This window comes from Aptenodytes forsteri, unplaced genomic scaffold (assembly GCF_000699145.1).
Source record: "Aptenodytes forsteri isolate BGI_AS27 unplaced genomic scaffold, ASM69914v1 Scaffold79, whole genome shotgun sequence".
Lineage (NCBI taxonomy): Eukaryota > Metazoa > Chordata > Aves > Sphenisciformes > Spheniscidae > Aptenodytes > Aptenodytes forsteri.
In genome coordinates, this window is record NW_008794776.1 from 3,918,929 (window position 1) to 3,939,813 (window position 20,885).

Sequence of the window (20,885 nt, forward strand, 5' to 3'; positions counted from 1 at the left end):
CCCCCGCTTTTAATAGATCCTTGCATGGATCATCAGGGGACTTTCTTTTATGTTGTACAGCATGAAATGACTTAGTCAGGGTCTTCCTGATTAATTTATGAGTGCTAAGGAAAAGGGAAGGGGGGAAAAAACAGTCCTTGAGGGATTGACCCTAAGCTGCAGCAGATCAACTCAATTTTATGGAATGAAAAGAGACTTAAACAGTATTTTTAGCGTCAGTTCCTCGACCCGCAGAGGTAGGGAAGCTCCCTGCGTCTGGCAGGCTGAAGCAAGACGGGAGGTACCCATCTCTGGGCGTCTGATGGAGTGGAGTTCGGCTCTTCAGAGGCACCGAGCACTTTTAGAGTTAAAGCTGTGGCAGATTGGTGGATTAATGTGCTCTGCCTCCAAGGGACAAATGCTCTTTTTTTTTTCTTTTTCCCTCCCCCTTGCTCCCTCCTTCCCTACTCTGGGCTTGCAGATGACAGCTGTTGGTCACTTAACAAAATGTCCTCTTGATTGCTGCTTCACAACAGGGGCCCCCTCAGACCAAACAGCACATAGCCCGTTCAATGCATCACTGCCCCTCAAAATTAGTTATAGTGCTCAGGGCTATTCTTGGCTGCCATAGCTAATACTCTCTTGCTGTTCTTCTCTCTCCCCCTCGCCCTCCCCCTCCGCAGACAAAGGCTCAGCCTATACATCTGTAGTGCTCATAACCTCCCCCTTCCCCCAGCCAAATGCTGAGGAGAGAAAGGGAAAGGAAAAAAAAAAAAATTGCTGCCCTGAGGCTCAATCTGTTTCTTACAGCTCTACCCCGGCACTTGGAAGCCTGAGCTGGTCTAGCCATAGGGAGGCCCTGACTCATTTCATCAAACTGTCAGGGAGGCAGTGGAGCTAAGAGGACTCTGCTGCCTGGGGCAAGTTCAAGTCAACATTCGATTTCCGTCCTCCCCCCGGCCCCCGCCTTTCGGTTGGACACTTTCTGTGCTCTGGATCTAAACTTCTCCCCGAGCTGCAGCAGCTCACAGCTTCTTGCCAGGAGGAAGGACTTGTGGGACCTTATAAAGGACACAGTGGCAAAATTGCTGCAATAAATCAGTGGCCCTCTGACACTTGGCGGTAGCTTAATGTTTTGGCACTTTCTTTCCTGTGTATGCCTCAAGTCCCATTAGCAGGCTTTTCTGTCAGTCTGGCTCATGATAAAACTCTCTCTTCCTATCATCTTAAGCAAGCCCCTGCAGACATGAATCCGATGCCAGACTTAATAGGAAACAACACCCTCCCCCTGCACACACAAGCGCGCATCCATAGGCGCTGCTGCTGCTGTGAGCTGCTCCCGGGAAGTTAGCTCAGAGGACAGGGAGAGGGGGAGGGCTCTTAAAAATAGGCTTGATTTTACTTCTTCCTTTAAAAGAAACATTAACGAACTGGGATTTAAGCCTAATGCTTCCCCGAGCCTCTCTATTAAAAGAAAACTCAGTAACTAAATATGGTTGGAAATAATAAGATAGCAGTAACGCGGCCCTCCTCTGGGACTGTGTCAGTGGGTGTGCAAGCTCTGTAGGTATCTACGCTGTTCATATATTCTATGCAACTTTTTACATATATATCCTACCCTGCCAGTTTGCATTGTAATATTATAGACTATATTTATTATTTTTACCTCCTCTTCTCTCAGCCATAAACTTCCCCAGACAATTTTAGTTGCAGGTAGACTGGTTAGATTACTTGTCCCTCTGGGCTGGGATCTGTTTTTTCACACGGCTAGCTTAGATGCCTATCACCCTTTGCTTAATCATAGTACCAATAATATCTGTAGGTATGTGTGTTTGTGTGCAAAGAAAAACCAAGCCATTCTGTCAGCTGTTTGGGCAGAAACCTGTAATTTCTGTGCTGTATAGTGTCTGGCACAATGGGGCCCTATACCCTTGAGGCTGTGTAGGCACGACCTAGATCATAAACCTCTGGGTTTGGGTGGAATAGGAGATACCACGTTCATGTGAATAAGCTGAGGTGACTTCTGTGCAGTTCTCAAAAGCTTGGAGGATGTGGCCCCATTTCAGATAACAGTGTTTCTCTGCACCTAACCGATGACGTAACACCCAAGCGTTGCCAATCTTATTGCAGTCTTGCGAGACATGGGTTGATTTTGTTTTCATTTCTTGGAGCTCTCGTTCCTGGCATGAGGCAGTTTATGTGAGTATCTGATTTCATGTTAATCAATGTAGCACTTTTATTATGTGAAGAAAAACTGGGTGATCTGGAAGTTAAAACATTGGGGGTAAGAAAAGAGTCAAAGGATGTTTTCATGGTTCTTAAACTCACTGGAAAAAATCCAGAATCACAGTACAAACAATTTTAATACAGATTGCAAGGAGCCCAGTGCCAGTGGAGGTGTCCCAGAGCACAGAGCCTACATGCTGCTTCTGCGGCTGCTGCTTTTTTGAAAAAATCTATGCATAGCTCATTCCAGGCCTGCTCCCCTTCTGCACTCAAAAAACTTAAACTTACGTGGCTAAAACACTGTGCAGCTGCGCTAATTGCCTGAATGCTGTGGTAGAGCCAGCAATGACATTACTGAACATCTCTGACTCTAGGTCCACCAGAAAACCTTTGTAGTGGAGATCTAGCTTTATTTGCAGTGACACAAACCTCTGCACTATCCACTGCTGTTACGTGGAGTGATCTGATTTATGCTTGTATGTCATGTGAACCACAGCGGGTAATGTTCCTATTTCCCGTTTCAACCTTAGCTTGTTTGAGATGAGGGAGGGGTTAGAGGTTTATTTTATTTAGTTCAGTGCAGGCAGGTGTGCTACTGGTGGCATCTATGTCTCTGCAGTAAGAGAAGGCCCTTCTCCAAATACGCCGTTGCCTGTGTTTTACAGTAGCCACAAGTCCATCTTTCTCCCCTGTTGAGGTGATTTGTACAAGCAAGTGCTGGAACGCATCGTAACTCTTTGCCTGGTGGGAAAGGCATGATGGAGGGGGGTCTTGAAATGTGAATTTCCACCTCAGCCGTCAAAAAAAAAAAAGAAGCCACAGAGCCTGGTCTACACATAATGGGAGCTCTGTTTCTGATTCCTCCGGTCTTTTGGGTGCAACAGGGGAACAGATGGGACAGAGGGAATGGTGGAGTTGCTGCAGTTGCTTAGATGGAGATTAGGAAAGCACCAGCTTCTCTTACTGTTTCACTCCCCACTTCATCTGGAGCCTGAACCTTCATCCAGAGCACAGTCCGTTGGCAGCAGCCGCCAGATTGTGCCCCGTCCTGGTGAACCCCCGGCAGGTTTGGCAGAGTCTTTTTGGCGCTGGGTCTTCACGGGTGGAGGGCCCACGTCTGCAAAACTCGCATCCTCCTCTGTGGGGCAGAAGAAGGAGGGAGGGGCAAGGCCTTTTTACGGCGCACTGAGCCGATTCTACCTGAATTATTTCTGCTTCACTTTACCTCACGGGAGGCTTTTTCTGACTTCTGACTGGGAGAAGAAGGAGGGAGGGGCAAGGCCTTTTTACGGCGCACTGAGCCGATTCTACCTGAATTATGTGGTGTTTCTGCTTCACTTTACCTCACGGGAGGCTTTTTCTGACTGGAATCTGTCACTGCAAGAAATTGTTTCCAAAGAGCGGCACAATTAGGGGTCGGCTTTGCAAACATTCTTGGTGGAATTGAGAGGCAATTGGCACAACCCAGTGAATAATCCTTTTAGCAGCCTTTATGAACCCAGCACAATGGCTGTTTACAGTTTCCCTTATAGACCAGGAGTGTTAACAGACCTTTAGAAAAATCCAGGTAATTGAAGCTTTTGTCTTTCAATGAGCCCCCGTAGCTGTCAACAGTTGCCATTCTCCACGTTTTCTTTAACTTTTTTGTTTTGACAAGGGCTTTTGTCCCTCCGACAACAGCTGCGTGGGAGGTGAGCACCGGCGGGGTGGCGGAGGAGCCGGCGCAGCCTTGGCCTGCTCCGCCTTGGTAGGGGAGCGCCACCGGCCTCCTCCTTGCCAGGCCAGAGTAAGTTGTCTTTTAAGACACAGAAAATCTTCTGGGTCAAACCAGAGTTTCTCCTATGACTTCATTATTCATTTAAACGTCCCGGCGGTGCAACGCGCCAGCCTCAGTCTCTCTTTGTCGACCCAGGGCTTTGCAGGGGCGGGCAGCGGAGGCGAGGAGGCTGGGGGAGAGCAGGTGCGTGGAGACTGGAGGCTGTTACCACAGAAACTGAACCAGCCCATTGAAATCGTGTTTTTTAACACACCCCCCCCCCGAAGGGAAGGGGTCAACAGCGGTTCTGTTTTTCACAGATCTCTCCGGGTGGGTTTAGTTTTGCTGTCGTTGGTTTTTTCGGTGCTGTTGCGTGTTCAGCAGCCTGTGGGTTCCTGTTTCTCGATGTGAATGTGGGAGCCTGTTTCTTTAAAATAAAAAGAAGAAAACCTACGTGAGTTCTGAAGCTTGGGGTTTTTTTCCACCAAAGCTGGCTGTATTTTCTTCAGGAGTCAGTGGGAGATTAACATGCGTTGGTAGCCATGAGTCTCAAGCTCTCCATTTTCCAGGAATGCTGTATGTTAAGCAGAAGTCCAAATTTTATAAATAATGGTGTGTTAATTCTTCTCCCACGATATGTCATCATGTAGACTGCTTAGTAGCTTTGGGTCAGTTTGGGACTTCATTCTCACGTGGATTAAGACATGGTATTTTGGTGGTTTAAAAGCCACGCGGTGGGAATCGCTACGGGGACAGTTTGTGTGCATGAGTGAGTCCTACGTGGCTGGGAGAGGTGGGAGAGGACAGCTATTTCATAAGGCAAACAAGAAATTACACAACTTGCTGTCAGAAATACAGTTTTTAAAGCACCCGTCTTGCAGTCGCAGCTGCACGGTGGGCTCTGTGTCCGCACAGAGCCGCATTCGCGTGTGGATCTGCATCCACAGCCCCGCTGGCTTCTTCAGTTGCAAGGCTGATGCGGTCATGATTAAAGTAAGGAAGATGTAAGCTAAAATGAAACAAAATTCTTCGCTGTCCTTTCCATTTTAAAAACAATTAATTATGGAGTATTTACAGATCCTGAATGGGGAAAAATGTATCCTCAGAGAGCAGATGTTTGCTTCATTCATATGTCTGTTTATAAAATTTAGCATGTGGATTTGATGGTTCACTGGCTTTTTGCAACTTTCACTTATCCACATGAGACAAAGTTGCATATTGGTACAAAGCAAAATTAGGCATCTAAATAAAGCAATTCTGCACCTTTTAGTAATGCAAACCATCTGTAATAGGTTTTTATACTCATTATAGGCATACAAATTTTTGAGGTCAAATCTGTTTTCAACAAGAAAAAGCCTGTCCTCTTTTTTTAAAATATCATAATGCAGTAAGAAATAGGAAGACAAGTTTTGTTACAAAAACAGAGAGCAAGACTAAAATACTACATTGTATTTGAATAATAATGGTTACTAAAGTTCCCCAAAATTGTTTACATCTGCTCTCAAATATTTTTAAGCTAAATTTATTAAGGTTTACAATACTGCAGTTTTATTAAACCAGGGCTCATAGGCAACAGCGTCTGACTTTTAATGATCATTTTGAATGTTTTCTAGTCAATATATTTCTGAGTTTAATTTATTTGATTTTTTTATTACTTCAGTGTATCATTCTTTAAGTCCCTGTAAGAATTAAAATTTGTATTGGTGTTGCCTAAGCATACAATTTTAAGCAACACAGGGCTGAGTGTACTAACTAATTTTTATGCCACTTCTGTAATGGGTGTAATTCCATTGTAACATGCTTTAGTCTGAACTGTGCAGGTTGAATCACATCATCAAAATATTCTGCCTCTAAAATGTGAGTGTGCAGGTTGAATGAGCACAATGATTAAAATGGTAACTTAGGATACTTCAGCGTAGACCAGGTTTAAAAGGTAAAATAATGTGGTCTTCGTGACCCACTCAGTTATGCTAGTAGTCTGGGGGAATGCACACTCCCTGTAGCATTGTGACTTGATTTCAGCCCCCGGGTGGAGGTGAAAGGCTTCCCTCGAGTCAGCCGGCGTTTCTCAAGAGCATGTAAATAATAACAAGTGTACTGCTGTGACTGCATCTTCCCCCATCCCCACCTTGTTTTTGATGAATGTGTTGCTTTGTCAGCATGAATTAGCACTGTCTTGAGCAAGCACGAATGCAGCAGGTACTGGGGCAGCCTTTGCCCAGCAAACCTGTTTCAGCCTGTCTCAGTGGTGATGGACAATTAGTCCCGTTCCAGGCCCAGAGCAGAGACTTCTAATTGTTCGTGGTTACATGGCATGGGTTTGGGAGAGTCGGCAAATGGCTGCTGCTGCTGATTTATCAGGACTGATTTTACTTTTGATCTGAATGTCTGGTTTGTGAAAAGCCAGAAACTCTGTTTCCTATAATAATTTCCATAAAGCTCAGTGATGGAATAAAAGTCCCCCAAAAAGGCACAAACAGCTTACGGGAAGGTATTTGCTAAAGGCATGGCTATCATGTTCTTACCTTCCATGCACAAAGTAATTGGCTAGGGCTTAATGCAGTCTGCTGGCATTAACACTGGTTATTCCCACAGAACTTGCCCACCCACTGCTCCGCGGCCCCTGCAGAGCAGTGTCCTGCCTTCCTGTAATTTCTTCCATTTTTGCTTCAGGTTCTTTTTTTCCCAGAGTGGTTACAGATACAATTAGATCTGCGCGCATCCTTCTAAACAGTTGGATTTCTCTGTGAAAAACGTGCTGTGGATCAGGTGGGGCAGCGTAAAATGGTTTCATTTTGAAAGGAAAAGAGTTCTGCTTAGTCAAGACTATAGAAAAACAGGTTCCTTAAACCAAGCGTTTCCACAGCAGTTAAATGGAGACAAGGAGTCAGTTGGGAAGCTGAGCAGTCTTCACTGCAGAATCACTGTGGGAGAGCCCTCCGCTGTATCGTGGTTCTTCGTGTGCTCGGTGTGTTTCAGAGAATTTAAGAGTAAAAGGTTCCTCAAGTGTTTGGGGTCAACTATTTCGTGTGACAAATAGAAGAAAAAGAGATTAAATAGTCTCCAAAAAATCTGCAGAAAACTAAGAATGTAACAGCTGAAATTTCTGCTTTGTAACTTTAGGATAAAAGGGTGTCACAGGAAAGATCCCCCTTCCCCGCTCTGTGAGGAGCAGGAGGAGCTGGACAAAATGACCAAACAGATCTATTCCTCCTCCTACATTCATGACACCGAAGCATGTGCATTCTTATGGGCCATTTCCACATTTGTAGCTTGTCATTGCTGGCCTGCAGAGTCCCCTCTTGTTGAAGCAGTGAACTCAATAGGGTGCTGCCAGTTATGGAAACCCACCCGGACCATCCCCATCAGCGGCTGGCTGAAGGAGAAAATTCCCCTTGGGCACAAAAGCTATGAAACGCACTGGCCACTTTCTGTCAGTGTAACAGACACCAAGAGATTTATTTTTGTTCCCGATTGTAAATCTTTCTCAGTTGCAGCCAACAAGATGTGCATGTCCTGAAATGTTCAGTGCTCAACTTATCTTTCCATCATTTGTGCTGTGAAAATAGAGCATTTCATTTTCAGAGGCTGTAAGAGATTACACTCTAAAACTCTTTAAGTAAACACTTCCTCCTGGGATCATGATCTCATTCAAACTAAAAAATGTACCAGAATTTATGATGTATTTTAATTACTATTCTTGGTACCACTCATTAAATTAGAAATTGATTGCCAGTTTCACAGTTTCCTTGTTAGATGACAAAGTGCTTATCAAGGTGAAGCAATGCAAAACTGTTACTATATATTCCACAATTTGGGATGATAAAAAGGCATGCTTTTTGTTGTGGTATTCATGTTACAGTTGTTATTATAATGCTTCGCCGATTGTCTTATTTGTTTAAAGTTCCCTTTCCCCCATCCAAGTAAGAGTATACCATATTTTTGTATAAGAAGAGAGAAATTGGCTTTGTCTGGTTTATGCTAGCAATCTAAAAGGCATTACTGCAAACATCAAAATTGTGTTTCATTGAACTGAGAACATCATAAACAGCTATCCTAAAGATTTAAGAGGATGATGCAAAAGATCCCTGTACGTAAAGGTGTTTCTCAAAATCTTTTTTTCTCTCTCTAATCCACAGTGTGACAGCGAGAGCGATATTGACGATAAGGTAAGACTGAATTTTCTTCTTTCATGTGCCTTACTAGCTTGGCAATTCCCTCATAGTCAAAATAAGAATGATTTTGAAAATAATATTTTTCCTCCAGTCTTCATGTTAAATTTAAAAATATCTATAATTGACTGAAAGAATATTGGAGCAGGTACTCTGTGATCCTCACTAGTTTTTGTTTACAGAAAAGAAACTTCCATTAACATAATAGCCCTTCTTGATTATTATGTGAGCATTTGGTGAGACCTGAGTCAGAGTGTTAGTGCTGTTTCAGAGGAAGTCACCTCTGATAACTTGTCAGGAGCCCATATTTTATTTATAGTAACCTTTGAAGATGTCAATTTTGTAATCAGTTTAGAAGATGGGACAACTGGTACCTACCCTCAAAGGCAGTGTGGTAACTGTCAAGGAGTGTTTTGTCATGTTGCATGCATATTTATCACAGAGCAATGATTTTTCTGACCTTCTTTTGGATACAGAGGTTGGTCATTGAAGGGTTGTAGTTGTGTGTTTTTGTATAGGGATTTCTTGTTTCACCTTTGCAAGGAAAACAGAGAAGTCCCACTACGCAGCAACAGTTGCACCATGCTTTTAAGCATCAAATGTATAAAAGACTTGAGCATCCCTTGCTGACTTCTCTTCTGGCAGAGCAAACTTGGCAGTCTCAGGTTAGATCTTCATCAAACTTTTATTACATTTTGGCTGTCCAGTCTCTTGCATTCATTCATGAGAAGCTGTGGCACGGAGGTTTCTGCTGGATCAGCATTACCAAAGTAAAGGCTGACTTCAGATAGCCCTGTCTCCTTGGCAGCACACCTGGCTGCAGCCATACATCGGAGGTTACCATGAGTTCAGGAGACTACACTAAAAGCTTCTTCTGGTTAAGTCTTTTTCTTTTTTTTAATATTGTTAGAGCTTGGGAAGCATTAAGGTTTCTTCAACTTCTTCTTTTAAAAATCCCATCAGATACCAAATATCCCTGGACTATGGCAAAAGCTGTGTTTTGGGATGAAGGCTTGACTGAAGAGAAACATTGAAATCACAAATGTTGAATGAAAGATACTGTACATTTTATTTTATTTTATTTTATTTTATTTTCTATATGTGTATATATGTATAAAGTCACTCCCTGAAACCACCACCACCCCCCAAGTTGTGTTTCTTACGAGGTTACTCAGCAGCAGAGCTGATGGCAGGGGTGGTGAGGGTGAAAAATTATTCCCTAAAAGCTTAGTTACCATGGGGTTAAAACATTTCTTAGACTGCCCAATCAAAGAAAGTAAAAGCAATCACTTAGAAAACTGTTTAAAGATCTGCCAGTCAAACCTCAGATGAAGTTGTAAGTGACATGTAGTTTTATTATACAGCTATGCTATTAATGATTATCTAAATTACACTGGTAGACCCAGCGAGCGGCATTACATCTGAGACTGACGTTTGTTAGATTAGGTTTGACTTCACCTTGTAGAGAAGAAATTGAAATCTGAACAACATTGATTAGCTTTCAGAATGTGGGATCTGAGGTTACCTTCAGAGGAAGCTGCATTGTGTTTGGCTGGTAACTTACTGTCCTTTACAGCAAATGAAAGGCTATTATAGTGCTCCTTACCATTAATATGGCATTTCTTTACATATCTATAACTGTAATTTGACCTTCTAGGCTCACATATTTCCCAGCTACCTTCTCCTTAAGGTGACTCCACCTTAATAATAACATTTCTTTTCTTCATAAGGAGAGCAGCACAAGATCATCATCTTTCTATCTCTTGCCTGATCTATAGAGACATGAGACATGACATCGGTTCTATTAAATAGGTCTCTGAAATAAAGTAGGGTTGCTTTTCTTGTCAGCAAAGATGTGTGCACATGCATGTAAACTCACCAAGGTTGAAGTGAAGAGGCTTCAAACCTTTCCTGGGGATAATGTAAATGCAACATTGCCTTCCAGTTGGGGAATACAAGGGCAGCCTGGTGCTCTCTGTTGATACCTGACATACTATACTCCCCTGGAAACACGTTCAGTATTTGTCTAAAACTTAACCTGGCTGATGCAACAAGGAACTATAAAAATATTGGCATGAATGTCCTGAGGGATTACACTGAAGAGTGTTTTTCCCCCTTCCATGTGTTGGAAAAATGTATCTTCTAATAATGCTCTCTGGCTATTGCAGCCAGATGGAGTATTCGACATACTGTCTAGCCCAGCATCAGGCTTCCCAAATTACATGATGGGTCGGCTTCATTTCACAGCGCTACAGAACAATCCTGCTTTCCTGCTTGGTCAGCAAGAAGCAGCTTTGTCTAGGTACACCTACGCGCGCTGGCACTAATGAAGGGCAGGGCAGGAATTACTAATGTACTTTTGATTTGCATAACACTTTTTGTTAGTCATAAACAGCGGATCACTGTCGTCTGTATATAACTCATGAGGAAAGCAGACAAAAAAAGAAGTTCATGTACAAGTACCAACTGAGTCAGTGATAGAGCTAGAAGCAAAACTGAAATTTTCCACCTCCTACTTCTCTCTCTGTACCATGCTACTAATTATCCACTATTTGTTTAGTTCATAGGTATATGGACTATTGAGCTCTTAATGTTTTAAAACATAGACGTTAGAGTAAAATTAAGGCTTTACCCTCACGGCATTGATAAATATAAACACACTCCTGATGGTTTTGGTTTTTTCTTTGTGCAGTGTTGTGCAGGACTCCAGGGGAGAAAAGTAATTGAGCATAGTCAGTCATACATACAGTATATCAGAATCGAGGAGCCATTACTTTAGTGCAAGGTACAGTTTCAAAGCAGATTGTGAGAGTGTTTCCAAACAGCGCGCTGCTGTTTTTAATAATCGGAGAACAGGAACTCAAGGCTGGGGACTTGTCCATCCCATCTACTTTCTGAGAACTGTCTCTGGCCAAGTATAGCCTTTCACTTCTGCATCACTGCTGAAATCTCAAAGGAAGTAAGTGGGATGATACTTTCTCACACCTATCATTCTGTCATCACACGCTTCTTGAACTGTTCAAAATACCCAAACTAATAAAGTGAGCTGTCCAGCCATTTAACCAAGCGAGAAACTTAGCAAATCATGCGTTCCCAGAGATGGAAATGCAAATCCTGTTTCTGTTACTGTATGTTCATTGAAGGACATCGGTTTGGACTCTGCAACTGTTAGGAGAATTGCAGGGTTGTTTGCTGAAGCTGTGGAAATGATACTGTGCTTTTTGTGAGGGAGGAGGGAGAGAAAGGGAGTTAGTCTGATAATCGTATTACACTATCTCCACACTGTGCAATAGCTGCGATGTGAGGCTCACGGTCCATAAACATTGTTACTGAAAATATATACTTCCTTTAATAGCAACAACAGCATTAACAGATAGCAATTACCCTTCATTTTCAGGAACTATAAAGTCTCCATTAATTCAAGATTTATGTAGTTATAGCATTTAGCACAGGAATAACACCACAGAGAATTGGTTTATACACATGTAATGAGAGAGCTTATGGCATACTTTAGTGAACATTAACATAATAGAGTAATATAAACCATCAACAGTTCCACTTATTGTCTCTTACCTGCTTTAGCATCACTGTGAAAAGTGGCTAGCAGCTTGGTAATGTGCTCTGTTAAATGGTGTTCTGCAGAAAGCCAAAAGTCAACTTGTGTAAAATAAGGGAATGAGTAATCTTTGCTCGTTACTCCAAAATGTTGCTCTCATTTTTTTAATAACAATGTTCAAGATTGCATTAAAAAAAGCCCGTTTCTTTCTTTTCAAAGTAATTCAGTGTTCATGTTCTTTCAGTCTTGGACTTCTGTCTGCTGTGTGCTAAATTGTGGGTTGTCAGCTTAATTACATGGCCCCGCAGTGTAAGCGAGCTCTCCAAATCAGGGGTTAGGTATCAGGCATTCCTTCATTTAATGTGGTGCTAAGTAAGATGTACAAAAAATGACACTGTATTTCTAAGCTGAATCAGTATTTACCGTATATTTATTCTGTAGTTTGTGTTTTCGCTATATCAAGCAACTTTTGAGACTGGTAAAGCTATATCCAAGGTGGAAGCAAAAAGTTTTGAAGTCAGGTTTCTAAAATGGTGTTTTCACACTACTTTCTGCAACAGCACACTGAGTTTATTAGGCCTGGCTTGCGGCGATGTGAGTTCAGCCTTGCCATGCTGTTGTTTGCTGTGCTAATTTCTGAGTCCCAGTAGGTGCCTGGAAGCGTGCAGCAGCACATGAGCAGGTGCAATTTAGCACTTGATACATGGGAGAAGAGCAGTAGTGGTATGATCGCTCCACCACGGGCTGGGTTCCCATCCTGCTATGTGCCGTGTAGATGCAGAACAGCTCGTGGCTTAAGGATGAGATTAGAGACAGTGAAGAGACTCAGATAAATGGGGGGACACAGTGTTAACAGCAGCACTGTTTCAGTACATCAGCAGCCTCGTTGTTGTCCAGCTTTGGGTTTGTAGGTATTAAGGTAAAGGGGAAGGTTTTAGGAGGCATTTGAGAAGGAAAATCAGGTAGCTTTATGGCCGTGAATGGGAAGTTATTCTCTGTAGCAAAAGGCACAGTGGTAAGTAGTAGGGAGGTGCTTATTTGAAAGTTTAACGGAGGGGTGATCAAGTCAGACCAGTGAGAGATGAGAGTTTACATCGATACTGAGTGTCAGTGTTGGGAAGAAGAGGTAAGCTGTGAAAGAGTCAAAATGTGAAGAGTGGTAGTTTGCAATTCGGGAAGTGGGAAGCTGTGTAGGGCGCACAGCCAAGGAATAGGAAAGTGATCTTGTGGCAGCTTTTTCCTTGGCACAAGGACACAGTTACATCTGCCATCACCAGAGGAAAGGATAAAATGGTGAGTGAAAGGTGAGGTAGTGAGAGCTTGACCAGAAACTTAGTTGTGTGGATGAACAGAGGATGCTCGTTATGTTATAGAGAAAAAGGATATACAGGACTTAAACATAGGTTAGATGTCAAGATGTAGGGAGTGGTGTGAGTCAAAGACAGCACTGAGAACTATGGGCTTGAGTGAGAGGTGGAAGTGATAAGAGTGGAAGCAATGAGGAGAGTAAACTGTGTGAAAGATCTGGGGGATGAAATTATCACTTCTGTTTCAGCTGTGTTGACCTTGAAAGGATGTCTGCAAGCCCACAGGAAAAATCATAGTTTAGGCAGCAGGAGAAAGTGATGTAGTAATGAAGAGAGATCTAGGAGCCGCTCTAGTAGAAGTGATCACTCTGTGTATGTGTGTTTGCGTATGAGATTACCCAGAAATAAGATAAAGCCCCGTGACACCAGATGAAAAAGTTCAGGGAAGATGGTCTTAATGCTCAGAATTACAGCAGCAGTTACAGAGGCAGGAGCAGAGTGGACAGGAGCTGCTGAAGCCCAGGGAGGGAAGAGCTGTGTCAGGTAGCTGGTGTCCAAGGAAGGTGAGATCTAGGGAAGGGGATTGTGAAAGACTTTGGAAGTCGAGGTGCAGTTCAGTGGGGGAGAGGAAGCCAAACTGCACAGTGTCTGTTCCCAAAGATCCGACATCGATCCAAATTTCTGTTCTGTTTCTTTCCCCCTGCTCCTCACATTTTATCTAGCAATGGAAAAAGTGGGTTCCATCTGATAAGTCTGTTGTTTCCATGAGGCTGGAAGTTTAGTTCCCACTTCAGGTAATCTGTTATTTGCTATTTTTTAAGCCTACCCAGGCCAAGGTCCCCAAGTCGGTTTTGTCCATCATTAGATTGTCCTATTCTCTGAGAAATGAAATTTGGTACTTTTCCAGCAATCCCAATTCTTACTGGTTGCAGCAGAAGGGAGAGATCAAACATGGAATTGAACGGAGGGCTTTCACATGGCAGTATTTGCACTTCTGTTAGCATTACACTTCAATCTTTGACAGTTCTCAGCTGTGACTAGTAACGAGAAGTCTCCATTTGCCAGTTACTTCCCAGTTGGGTTTTCAGACAGTATTTAAGTGGTCCTTTTACCCATAGTATGCTCTTGCTTACGGACAGCAACGCTGAATGTAGTTGCAGAAGCGTGTGCCTGGGCTGTGTTGTGGGCTTAGCAGCATGCAGTAGTATAACATACACACCTGTGCATGCACATATGTGCACAGAATCAGTATTTCTTCTAAGGTTCAATTCTTACAGACTGAAAACCCAGTGACGCGGAGTGAAAACCAACGAGAAACCTGACTCCTGTATAATAATAGCTGGGTAAAGGTGTTTAGTTCTCTTAATGGAAGAAAGTCTCTGTTTGACAGATGAGCTGCATGCTGTTATTAAAAACAGATCTGCTTTTTAAACAGTATGAAAATAGTGAATTTAAAATAACCTTGTAGCCCTTGAAAGATTCGGGTGCTATAAACAGGCAAACGGAATGTTGTTGCCAGTACAGGAAGACAAACATTCACCACTCAGTGAATTTCTTTTATTTCATTGTTCTCCATGAACAAATTTACCAGCAAAATAGCATCCTGCAAGGCCACTGCATACCCATTTCACTCAGTCGCTCCTTGGGAAATGCCAGATGGGGGAGAGACTTGGCATGCCCTCGGCTTCCATCATTCTATCCACCATGTGTACAGAGCAGACACAAAGGTTCCCACTGAGACTTGGGGGAATTGAGTTAGGCCCTGTAAGCCCTTCCAGAGGGAAGGGAGACCTCCAAGTTGTCCTTCCCAACAAGAGGGTCTGCAACTCCAGTAAAAAGTATTAGAAATAATGGCCCTTCTTGACCTTTGTATCTAAGTAAAGCAAGAATGCAATTGAAAAAATTAAACAGACTCAAAGCTTCAGCACCAATGTTCTCCCCTCCTACTGAGATTTTGTGTTTTTCTTTTATCCAGGCAAAACCTCAGATTTTAAGTACATTAGTCTGTATATAACAAGCTGAGTCATCACAGTCTGTGGTGTCCATATTCATTCTTGAAAATGTAGGAAAAAAGTTTTCAGAGCAAACAATGGGAAGAGCCTTCTAGTTTTCTGACAAAAATCCATCATTAACTCACATAAAAAGACTGAAGAGATCTTATGGAGAGCTCTTGGGCAAGACAGAATAATACCAGTTCTGTCGCTGGCAGTCGGCATGTCCCTAGCTCTTTGCTTTCTCTATTGTTTAACGTCTCCCTGTTCCAGTTGCCCATCCATGAGCATTTTCTTATCTTACCAGGGACCTTGCAAAGAAACTTTTAAGACCTGAGGCAACAGGGAAGAGCGCAATCTTGTACAGCTGTCTGCCCACATCAAGAAACACTATTATAACGTAGCCATAAATCCAAAGGGCTATCTGTGCAATGGCAGTAACTCCTTGGAAGGTGATCAGATAGAACATAACATAGCAGGCAGGCGATAGGAATTGGCAATTGAGTTAGGCAATTCAATTAATTAAATTGAATGATTTAATTAACCATAAAGATGCCAAGAAGGTGAGAATTTTAGAGGATGCATACTCCAATAGCTGCAAGTGCAGGCCCTCATTTGGCTTGCAAAGTTTCTCATTACTGTATTCCAAAATTGGTTTACTAGCTTAAGTAATACAGAAGAACATAGCATGCAGCACTGTGTGTCCTACGCAGGCGTAAAGGATACCACTCAAGGATGGCCAAGAGTCAGCTTTGGGTTTTGTAGCTTTCCAACGGTTCTTGCTTTTGGGTCCAGTTTGCAATAAAATCCAAACTAGGTTTCCCTACAAGAGTTTTCCAGATATGTAAGAGGCAGCAACAACATTTGGATCAGTAGTAAAGACTAGAAGTAATGTCTGCCTGACCTTGCTTGGGAATTCACCCTTACCTAAAGCATCATGATTGAAATGGGTATTCTTTTGCCTGGGTGAATCTCCTAACACTTATCAGCTGCTGTTTTCACTTATCAGCTACTTATCAACTGCTGCTTTTGTCTGCAAAATCAGTAAGGGGTTTGCCATGGCACCCTGAGTCAGGGGAGATGTTTCAGCTGGTGCTGCCCAGCCTTTGCTGTACACCCTCAGGGGCAGAAGTCCCTAAGAGCTAGAGTCCTGGCTTTCCACAAACGCAAACCAAAGTGAGGTACTTTTCAAACAGAGAAAACTCAAAGCGAGAGAGATTAAAATAAGTGTTTGTAAATAAGCCTCCCTCTGCTCCCTGCAGGGTCACCCCTTAGTTCTCGTGCTGGCTGCAGTACAGACATAGCGGCTCCACACAGTTCTTCCCAGGTAGCAAGGAAAAGTCTTTGTCTTTCATACACCTGTGAGCCTTCAACTCTGGGTCTACCCAGGGGTGAGCCAGTCATTTTTCATGTTGTAGGCTGGCTTCCTCCCAGTTCTCCCACTCCCTCCTAATCCCTGCAGCGCTGCAGAAGCCTCTGCCAGCAGAGCAGGCTCTGTTCCTCCCCTTGCTGCAGCTGGGATGGGAAAATGAACCTTCCTCTGCTCTGCCCACCCTTGATGCTCAAAGCAGTACATAGCACACGTTACCTGCAAACACAGTAGTTCTCCCTCATCATGAAGCTCCAGCTAGAATATCACTCCTGATTCCATATTAGTGATTATTAATTTCTCTGTATGTACCATAAAGATTGTATAATTCCAGTTAGGATTTTATACTTTTTAACATTTCTTGATGATCTTTAATACCAAGTTCTACCCAGCTGCATTTTTCTTGAGAAGTAAGATGTTCTCCTTAGCAAATGGCTTACATTTGATTTCGTAGTGCCTGAAAATTTAATCTGAAAGCTTCACTTGATTTCTTTCTTGGCTTTTAAATAGTCTTCCATAGTTTCTGCATTTTTATGTGTTTCCTCTAATTTTGTATGACATCTGTATGATTATCTGAGGAATGTGATTTTACGTTTTAGTCAAAGCTGTGCATAAGTTCAGAACAGAACAGTGGCTTGAATGAAGCTTTTATGAGTTCTTGTCTGCGTAAGACAAGATGGTAAGTTCCGGCAGGATGAGTGCAGGTTAAAGCAAAGGTAAACTCTGCAGTTTGGGCTCTGCGGTGCATGCCGTTGCACGGCTCCTGTCAACTCTGTGTCCAGAGTGTCAGAAGCATCAGCAGTTCTGCTTGATCGTATCCACTGATGCCCAGTCTTCCACTCTTCGATGGGTCAGATTGAAATATCTCAAACACACACAAAAGGCTTGGTTTCCAAAGCGTACAGACCAACTTACAGCCTCTATTTCCTTGGCCTTTCCCCTACCTGTGTCAAAATTAGTTGGAGATCTTTGCCTAAATCTTTGGCAGCAGCTGACTTAATTTCTGGTTTACTACTCCTGACAGTTTATTGGGGAAGCAAAGCGCGCCTTCATCTCCAATAATAAACAGCCCACCCGCCGACACTTTGACAGACTTAATGGTTTTTTATTCAAAAATGGACAGACTTAATGTTTCGACTGTAGCGATCATCTGTCCTGATCTCCTTAATGAAATTAGATTAAGTGCACCTGGGAAAATGCTGAGACGGCACATTGCCTTCATCACCTTCCTTAATTTAAAACCAATTTGCGGGGAAAATATCCTCTGAAGCTGAGGGAGGCAGAGAGAAGGGGGAGGGAAGGGGATTTTAAAATCTATCTGGATAGCTACTGGCAGTTTTAATTCCTTTCCCTGCTGGCAATGTGAAATATTAACAGCCTTAAGAACTGAGAGTTTAAAGACTTACTAACCTTTTTGCCTTTCTTGGGGGAAAAAGAAACAAAACAAAATCTTTACCATCAAGATCACATATAGGGACAAAGTCCAGTACATGCTGGGGCTTGGAGGTGGGGCTGGCCAGGGAAGAGAGATCTGGCTGAAATATGAAAGTTTCTTCTTCCAAGAGCTAGACTGTGTTTTCCTAAAATACACTGTAACCGCTAGATGTTGGTGATGCTTATTGTCTGCTGTTACCTTGATAATGATGTAGTTGTGCAGAAAAACAGTAATTTGCCCACAGAGCTGTGAAATCAGCTGCAATATGTACAATATAACGTGACCTGAAAATGATTACAAATGTTCCTTGGGCTCATTCTAAAGAGAGCAAGAAACATGTCTTTTTAATTAAAAATAAAATGTTGCAAAGAATAACCATAACTTTTTTATCCATGAAGAACGATTCGTATTCTCTCACTCTGACTCCACTGATTGAAAACACGCTAGCAGTTAGCTCAAGGTCTTCCACCGCTGAGGTGGTCGGAGAGCAGAGTAGTCTCTGATAGGCTGGAAAGTCTCTTTAAGCAGAGTTTTAAATGTTTACAGCCTTTGTCATTTGGACTATTACAGTCCAAGCTCAACAGTGCAGTTGATTTATCCATCTCCTGTCTCAGATTTCAGTGTTGCTGAAACGGTAGTATTCATACTAGAGATGGGCAGTTTCTGCTCTTGGAAATGCTTTTCTTCATCTGCTTAGAGTCAGCTTTGTTCTTCATGAAAGCCTTCATAGCCCAGGTTCTGCAGAGATGTCCACCTTGTGTCTGGCCACTGTCAGGAACACCCTGAACCCACACTGAAAAGGAAAGTCCCATGTAACTCAGTGCTCTAGAAATGTCTTGCAGCAGGCTTGGATTTTGTTATGGTAATGGGTGCACAATCACTCATATTCCTTCAGCTACTAGTGATCACCACTCAGAACCTCAGTCATGGTAACCTGTGAAGAAAACGTCATTCAGAATAACCATGTTGAAAGTCCCAGTTAAATTATATTTATTAGTGAAGATGGGGCCCAATTTTCAAAAGTACTCCTCACCCTAATCAAAGTTAGCAGTATCTGTGGATGCTCAGTGCATCCCAAAATCTGTTCAGCCATCTTCATCCACTTGACTGGTCCTATCACTGGGACTCCTTATGTAAGTGGGAGTTTGCATGAGTAGCCCAATTGCTGTCAATGAATAATTTAAATGATTTAAGCCTCAGACATGCTGCTTAATAATGAGAGAAATCAGCCCCATATGTCCTTGTCCATAAATACTAGAAGATGGGGACAAGTCACTTTTAAATGGGATTCATTTATTTTTAAATGGAATCATGATAAGTGTTTTAAAGGTAATCAAGCATGTGTAGCTATCCTGAATGTTATAAATATAAAAGAACATTAGCCTAAAATTGAAAGGGATCCCATTCATATATAAACGAGGGTATCATATGAGGATAAAAGTGCAGAGTAACCTTTGATAACCAACAAAGATTTTAAAGTGTCTGTCCTTTTTATTAATTGCCACAAAGATGGCTGAAGTGACCAGTGTGTCACTATATATTATGGACACTCAGATCATGGTTACCGAGTGACTGCAGTCACTTTTCCCCTCTTTAAATCTTTAGATAATCTCACCCTACCTGCAGAAGGTGAAGTTGAAGAAAGTAGAATTTCTTGTATTGCGGTTATTGAGCTTGTCCCCATAAAAAGACATTGTATATCCCACAAAAAAGGTCTCCCTCCCATCCTTGTATTTTTAGTCCCCCTTTTTTGTGAAATGTGAGTTTCTTGTCCTACTTTTCAAGATCCTGCACCACTCTACCTTTTCCCATCTCTCTGTTTTTGTCTGACAACATCACTTGCACCTCCTGTGCTTTGCCCGTGTTGCTGGCCTCTGGGCTGTAAGCCGGCAATCTCTCATTGGTGGTTTTCTCGACGAGATAGGCTGCCTACAAGGGCTAACCTGTGGTTCTTCCCCACAAAACCTACCAAATGTTGTACATAGGTTGGTGTGCATTTAGTGGTAGTTTGTATTTACTTTTAGGATCCATAAGACAGAGAGTGTGTCCTCCCATGGAGGAGATGACCTAGCATTCCATGGTCACTCTTAGAGTACAAATAACACACAGAAATTATCTGTGATCACATTTTATCCAAAATCTGTTAGGAAATCGAATAAACATAATTATTAGCATTTTCCACTGAAGAAACTGAAACGCAGAGAAAATGCAACTTACCTGTGGTCCCCCAGTGAATCAATCAGAAGTGTTGTGGGACACAAATTCCTGGTCTTGTTGTTCAGCTGTGTGCTCTAACCCCCTCTCCATGCGAGTCTGGATGGCAGACTTTGCTGTCTCAGCCAAAACTAACCCTTGGATGTTTGCCTTCTACACCCTAACTGTCTCTGCTGGTGATAGACGATTCCTGAAAAAAAAATTACCTTTAGCTGAACTGGAATATGTTTTGGTTTTGCATTGTTAAGAAGTCATAAAGCTTTACGTATTACATTGAAAGTCTTACCCTTTCTGAGGCATTAGAACCTGTTTTCATAACTTCATCAGAGGAGTGTCTTTTAAGGTGGTGGAGTATCGAGATGTTTTTTAGATGGCTGTTTCCTTTGAACTCTTAATACACAGAGATCATTTGTGCAACTGCAACATATTAAAAGGTGACTCCGGAGAGGGGGAGCAAGGCTGGAAGAAGTGACAGCTTCTTGGTGTATGTGTCTGTGTTTAGTCAAAACGATCATAGAATCATTTAGGTTGGAAAAGACCTTTAAGATCATCGAGTCCAACCGTTAACCTAGCACTGCCAAGTCCACCACTAAACCATGTCCCTGAGCACCACATCTACAGGTCTTTTAAATACCTCCAGTGATGGTGACTCCACCACTTCCCTGGGCAGCCTCTTCCAATGCTTGACAACCCTTTCAGTGAAGAAATTTTTCCTAACATCCAACCTAAACCTCCCCTGGTGCAACTTGAGGCTGTTTCCTCTTGTCCTACCGCTTGTTACTTGGGAGAAGAGACCGACCCCACCTCGCTACAACCTCCTTTCAGGTAGTTATAGAGAGCGATGAGGTCTCCCCTCAGCCTCCTTTTCTCCAGGCTAAAC

At 42.7% G+C, this 20,885-nt stretch overlaps 1 protein-coding gene across 1 annotated transcript in view; it reads left to right on the top strand.

Annotated features, from left to right (window-relative positions):
• The window catches only part of FBRSL1 (fibrosin like 1), a 411,006-nt gene that overhangs the window by 216,954 nt on the left and 173,167 nt on the right, over positions 1-20,885 (top strand). The window contains exon 4 of the mRNA XM_019470782.1: positions 8,101-8,130. Coding sequence (XP_019326327.1) covers positions 8,101-8,130 — 30 coding nt within the window. The remainder of the gene's footprint in view (positions 1-8,100; positions 8,131-20,885) is intronic.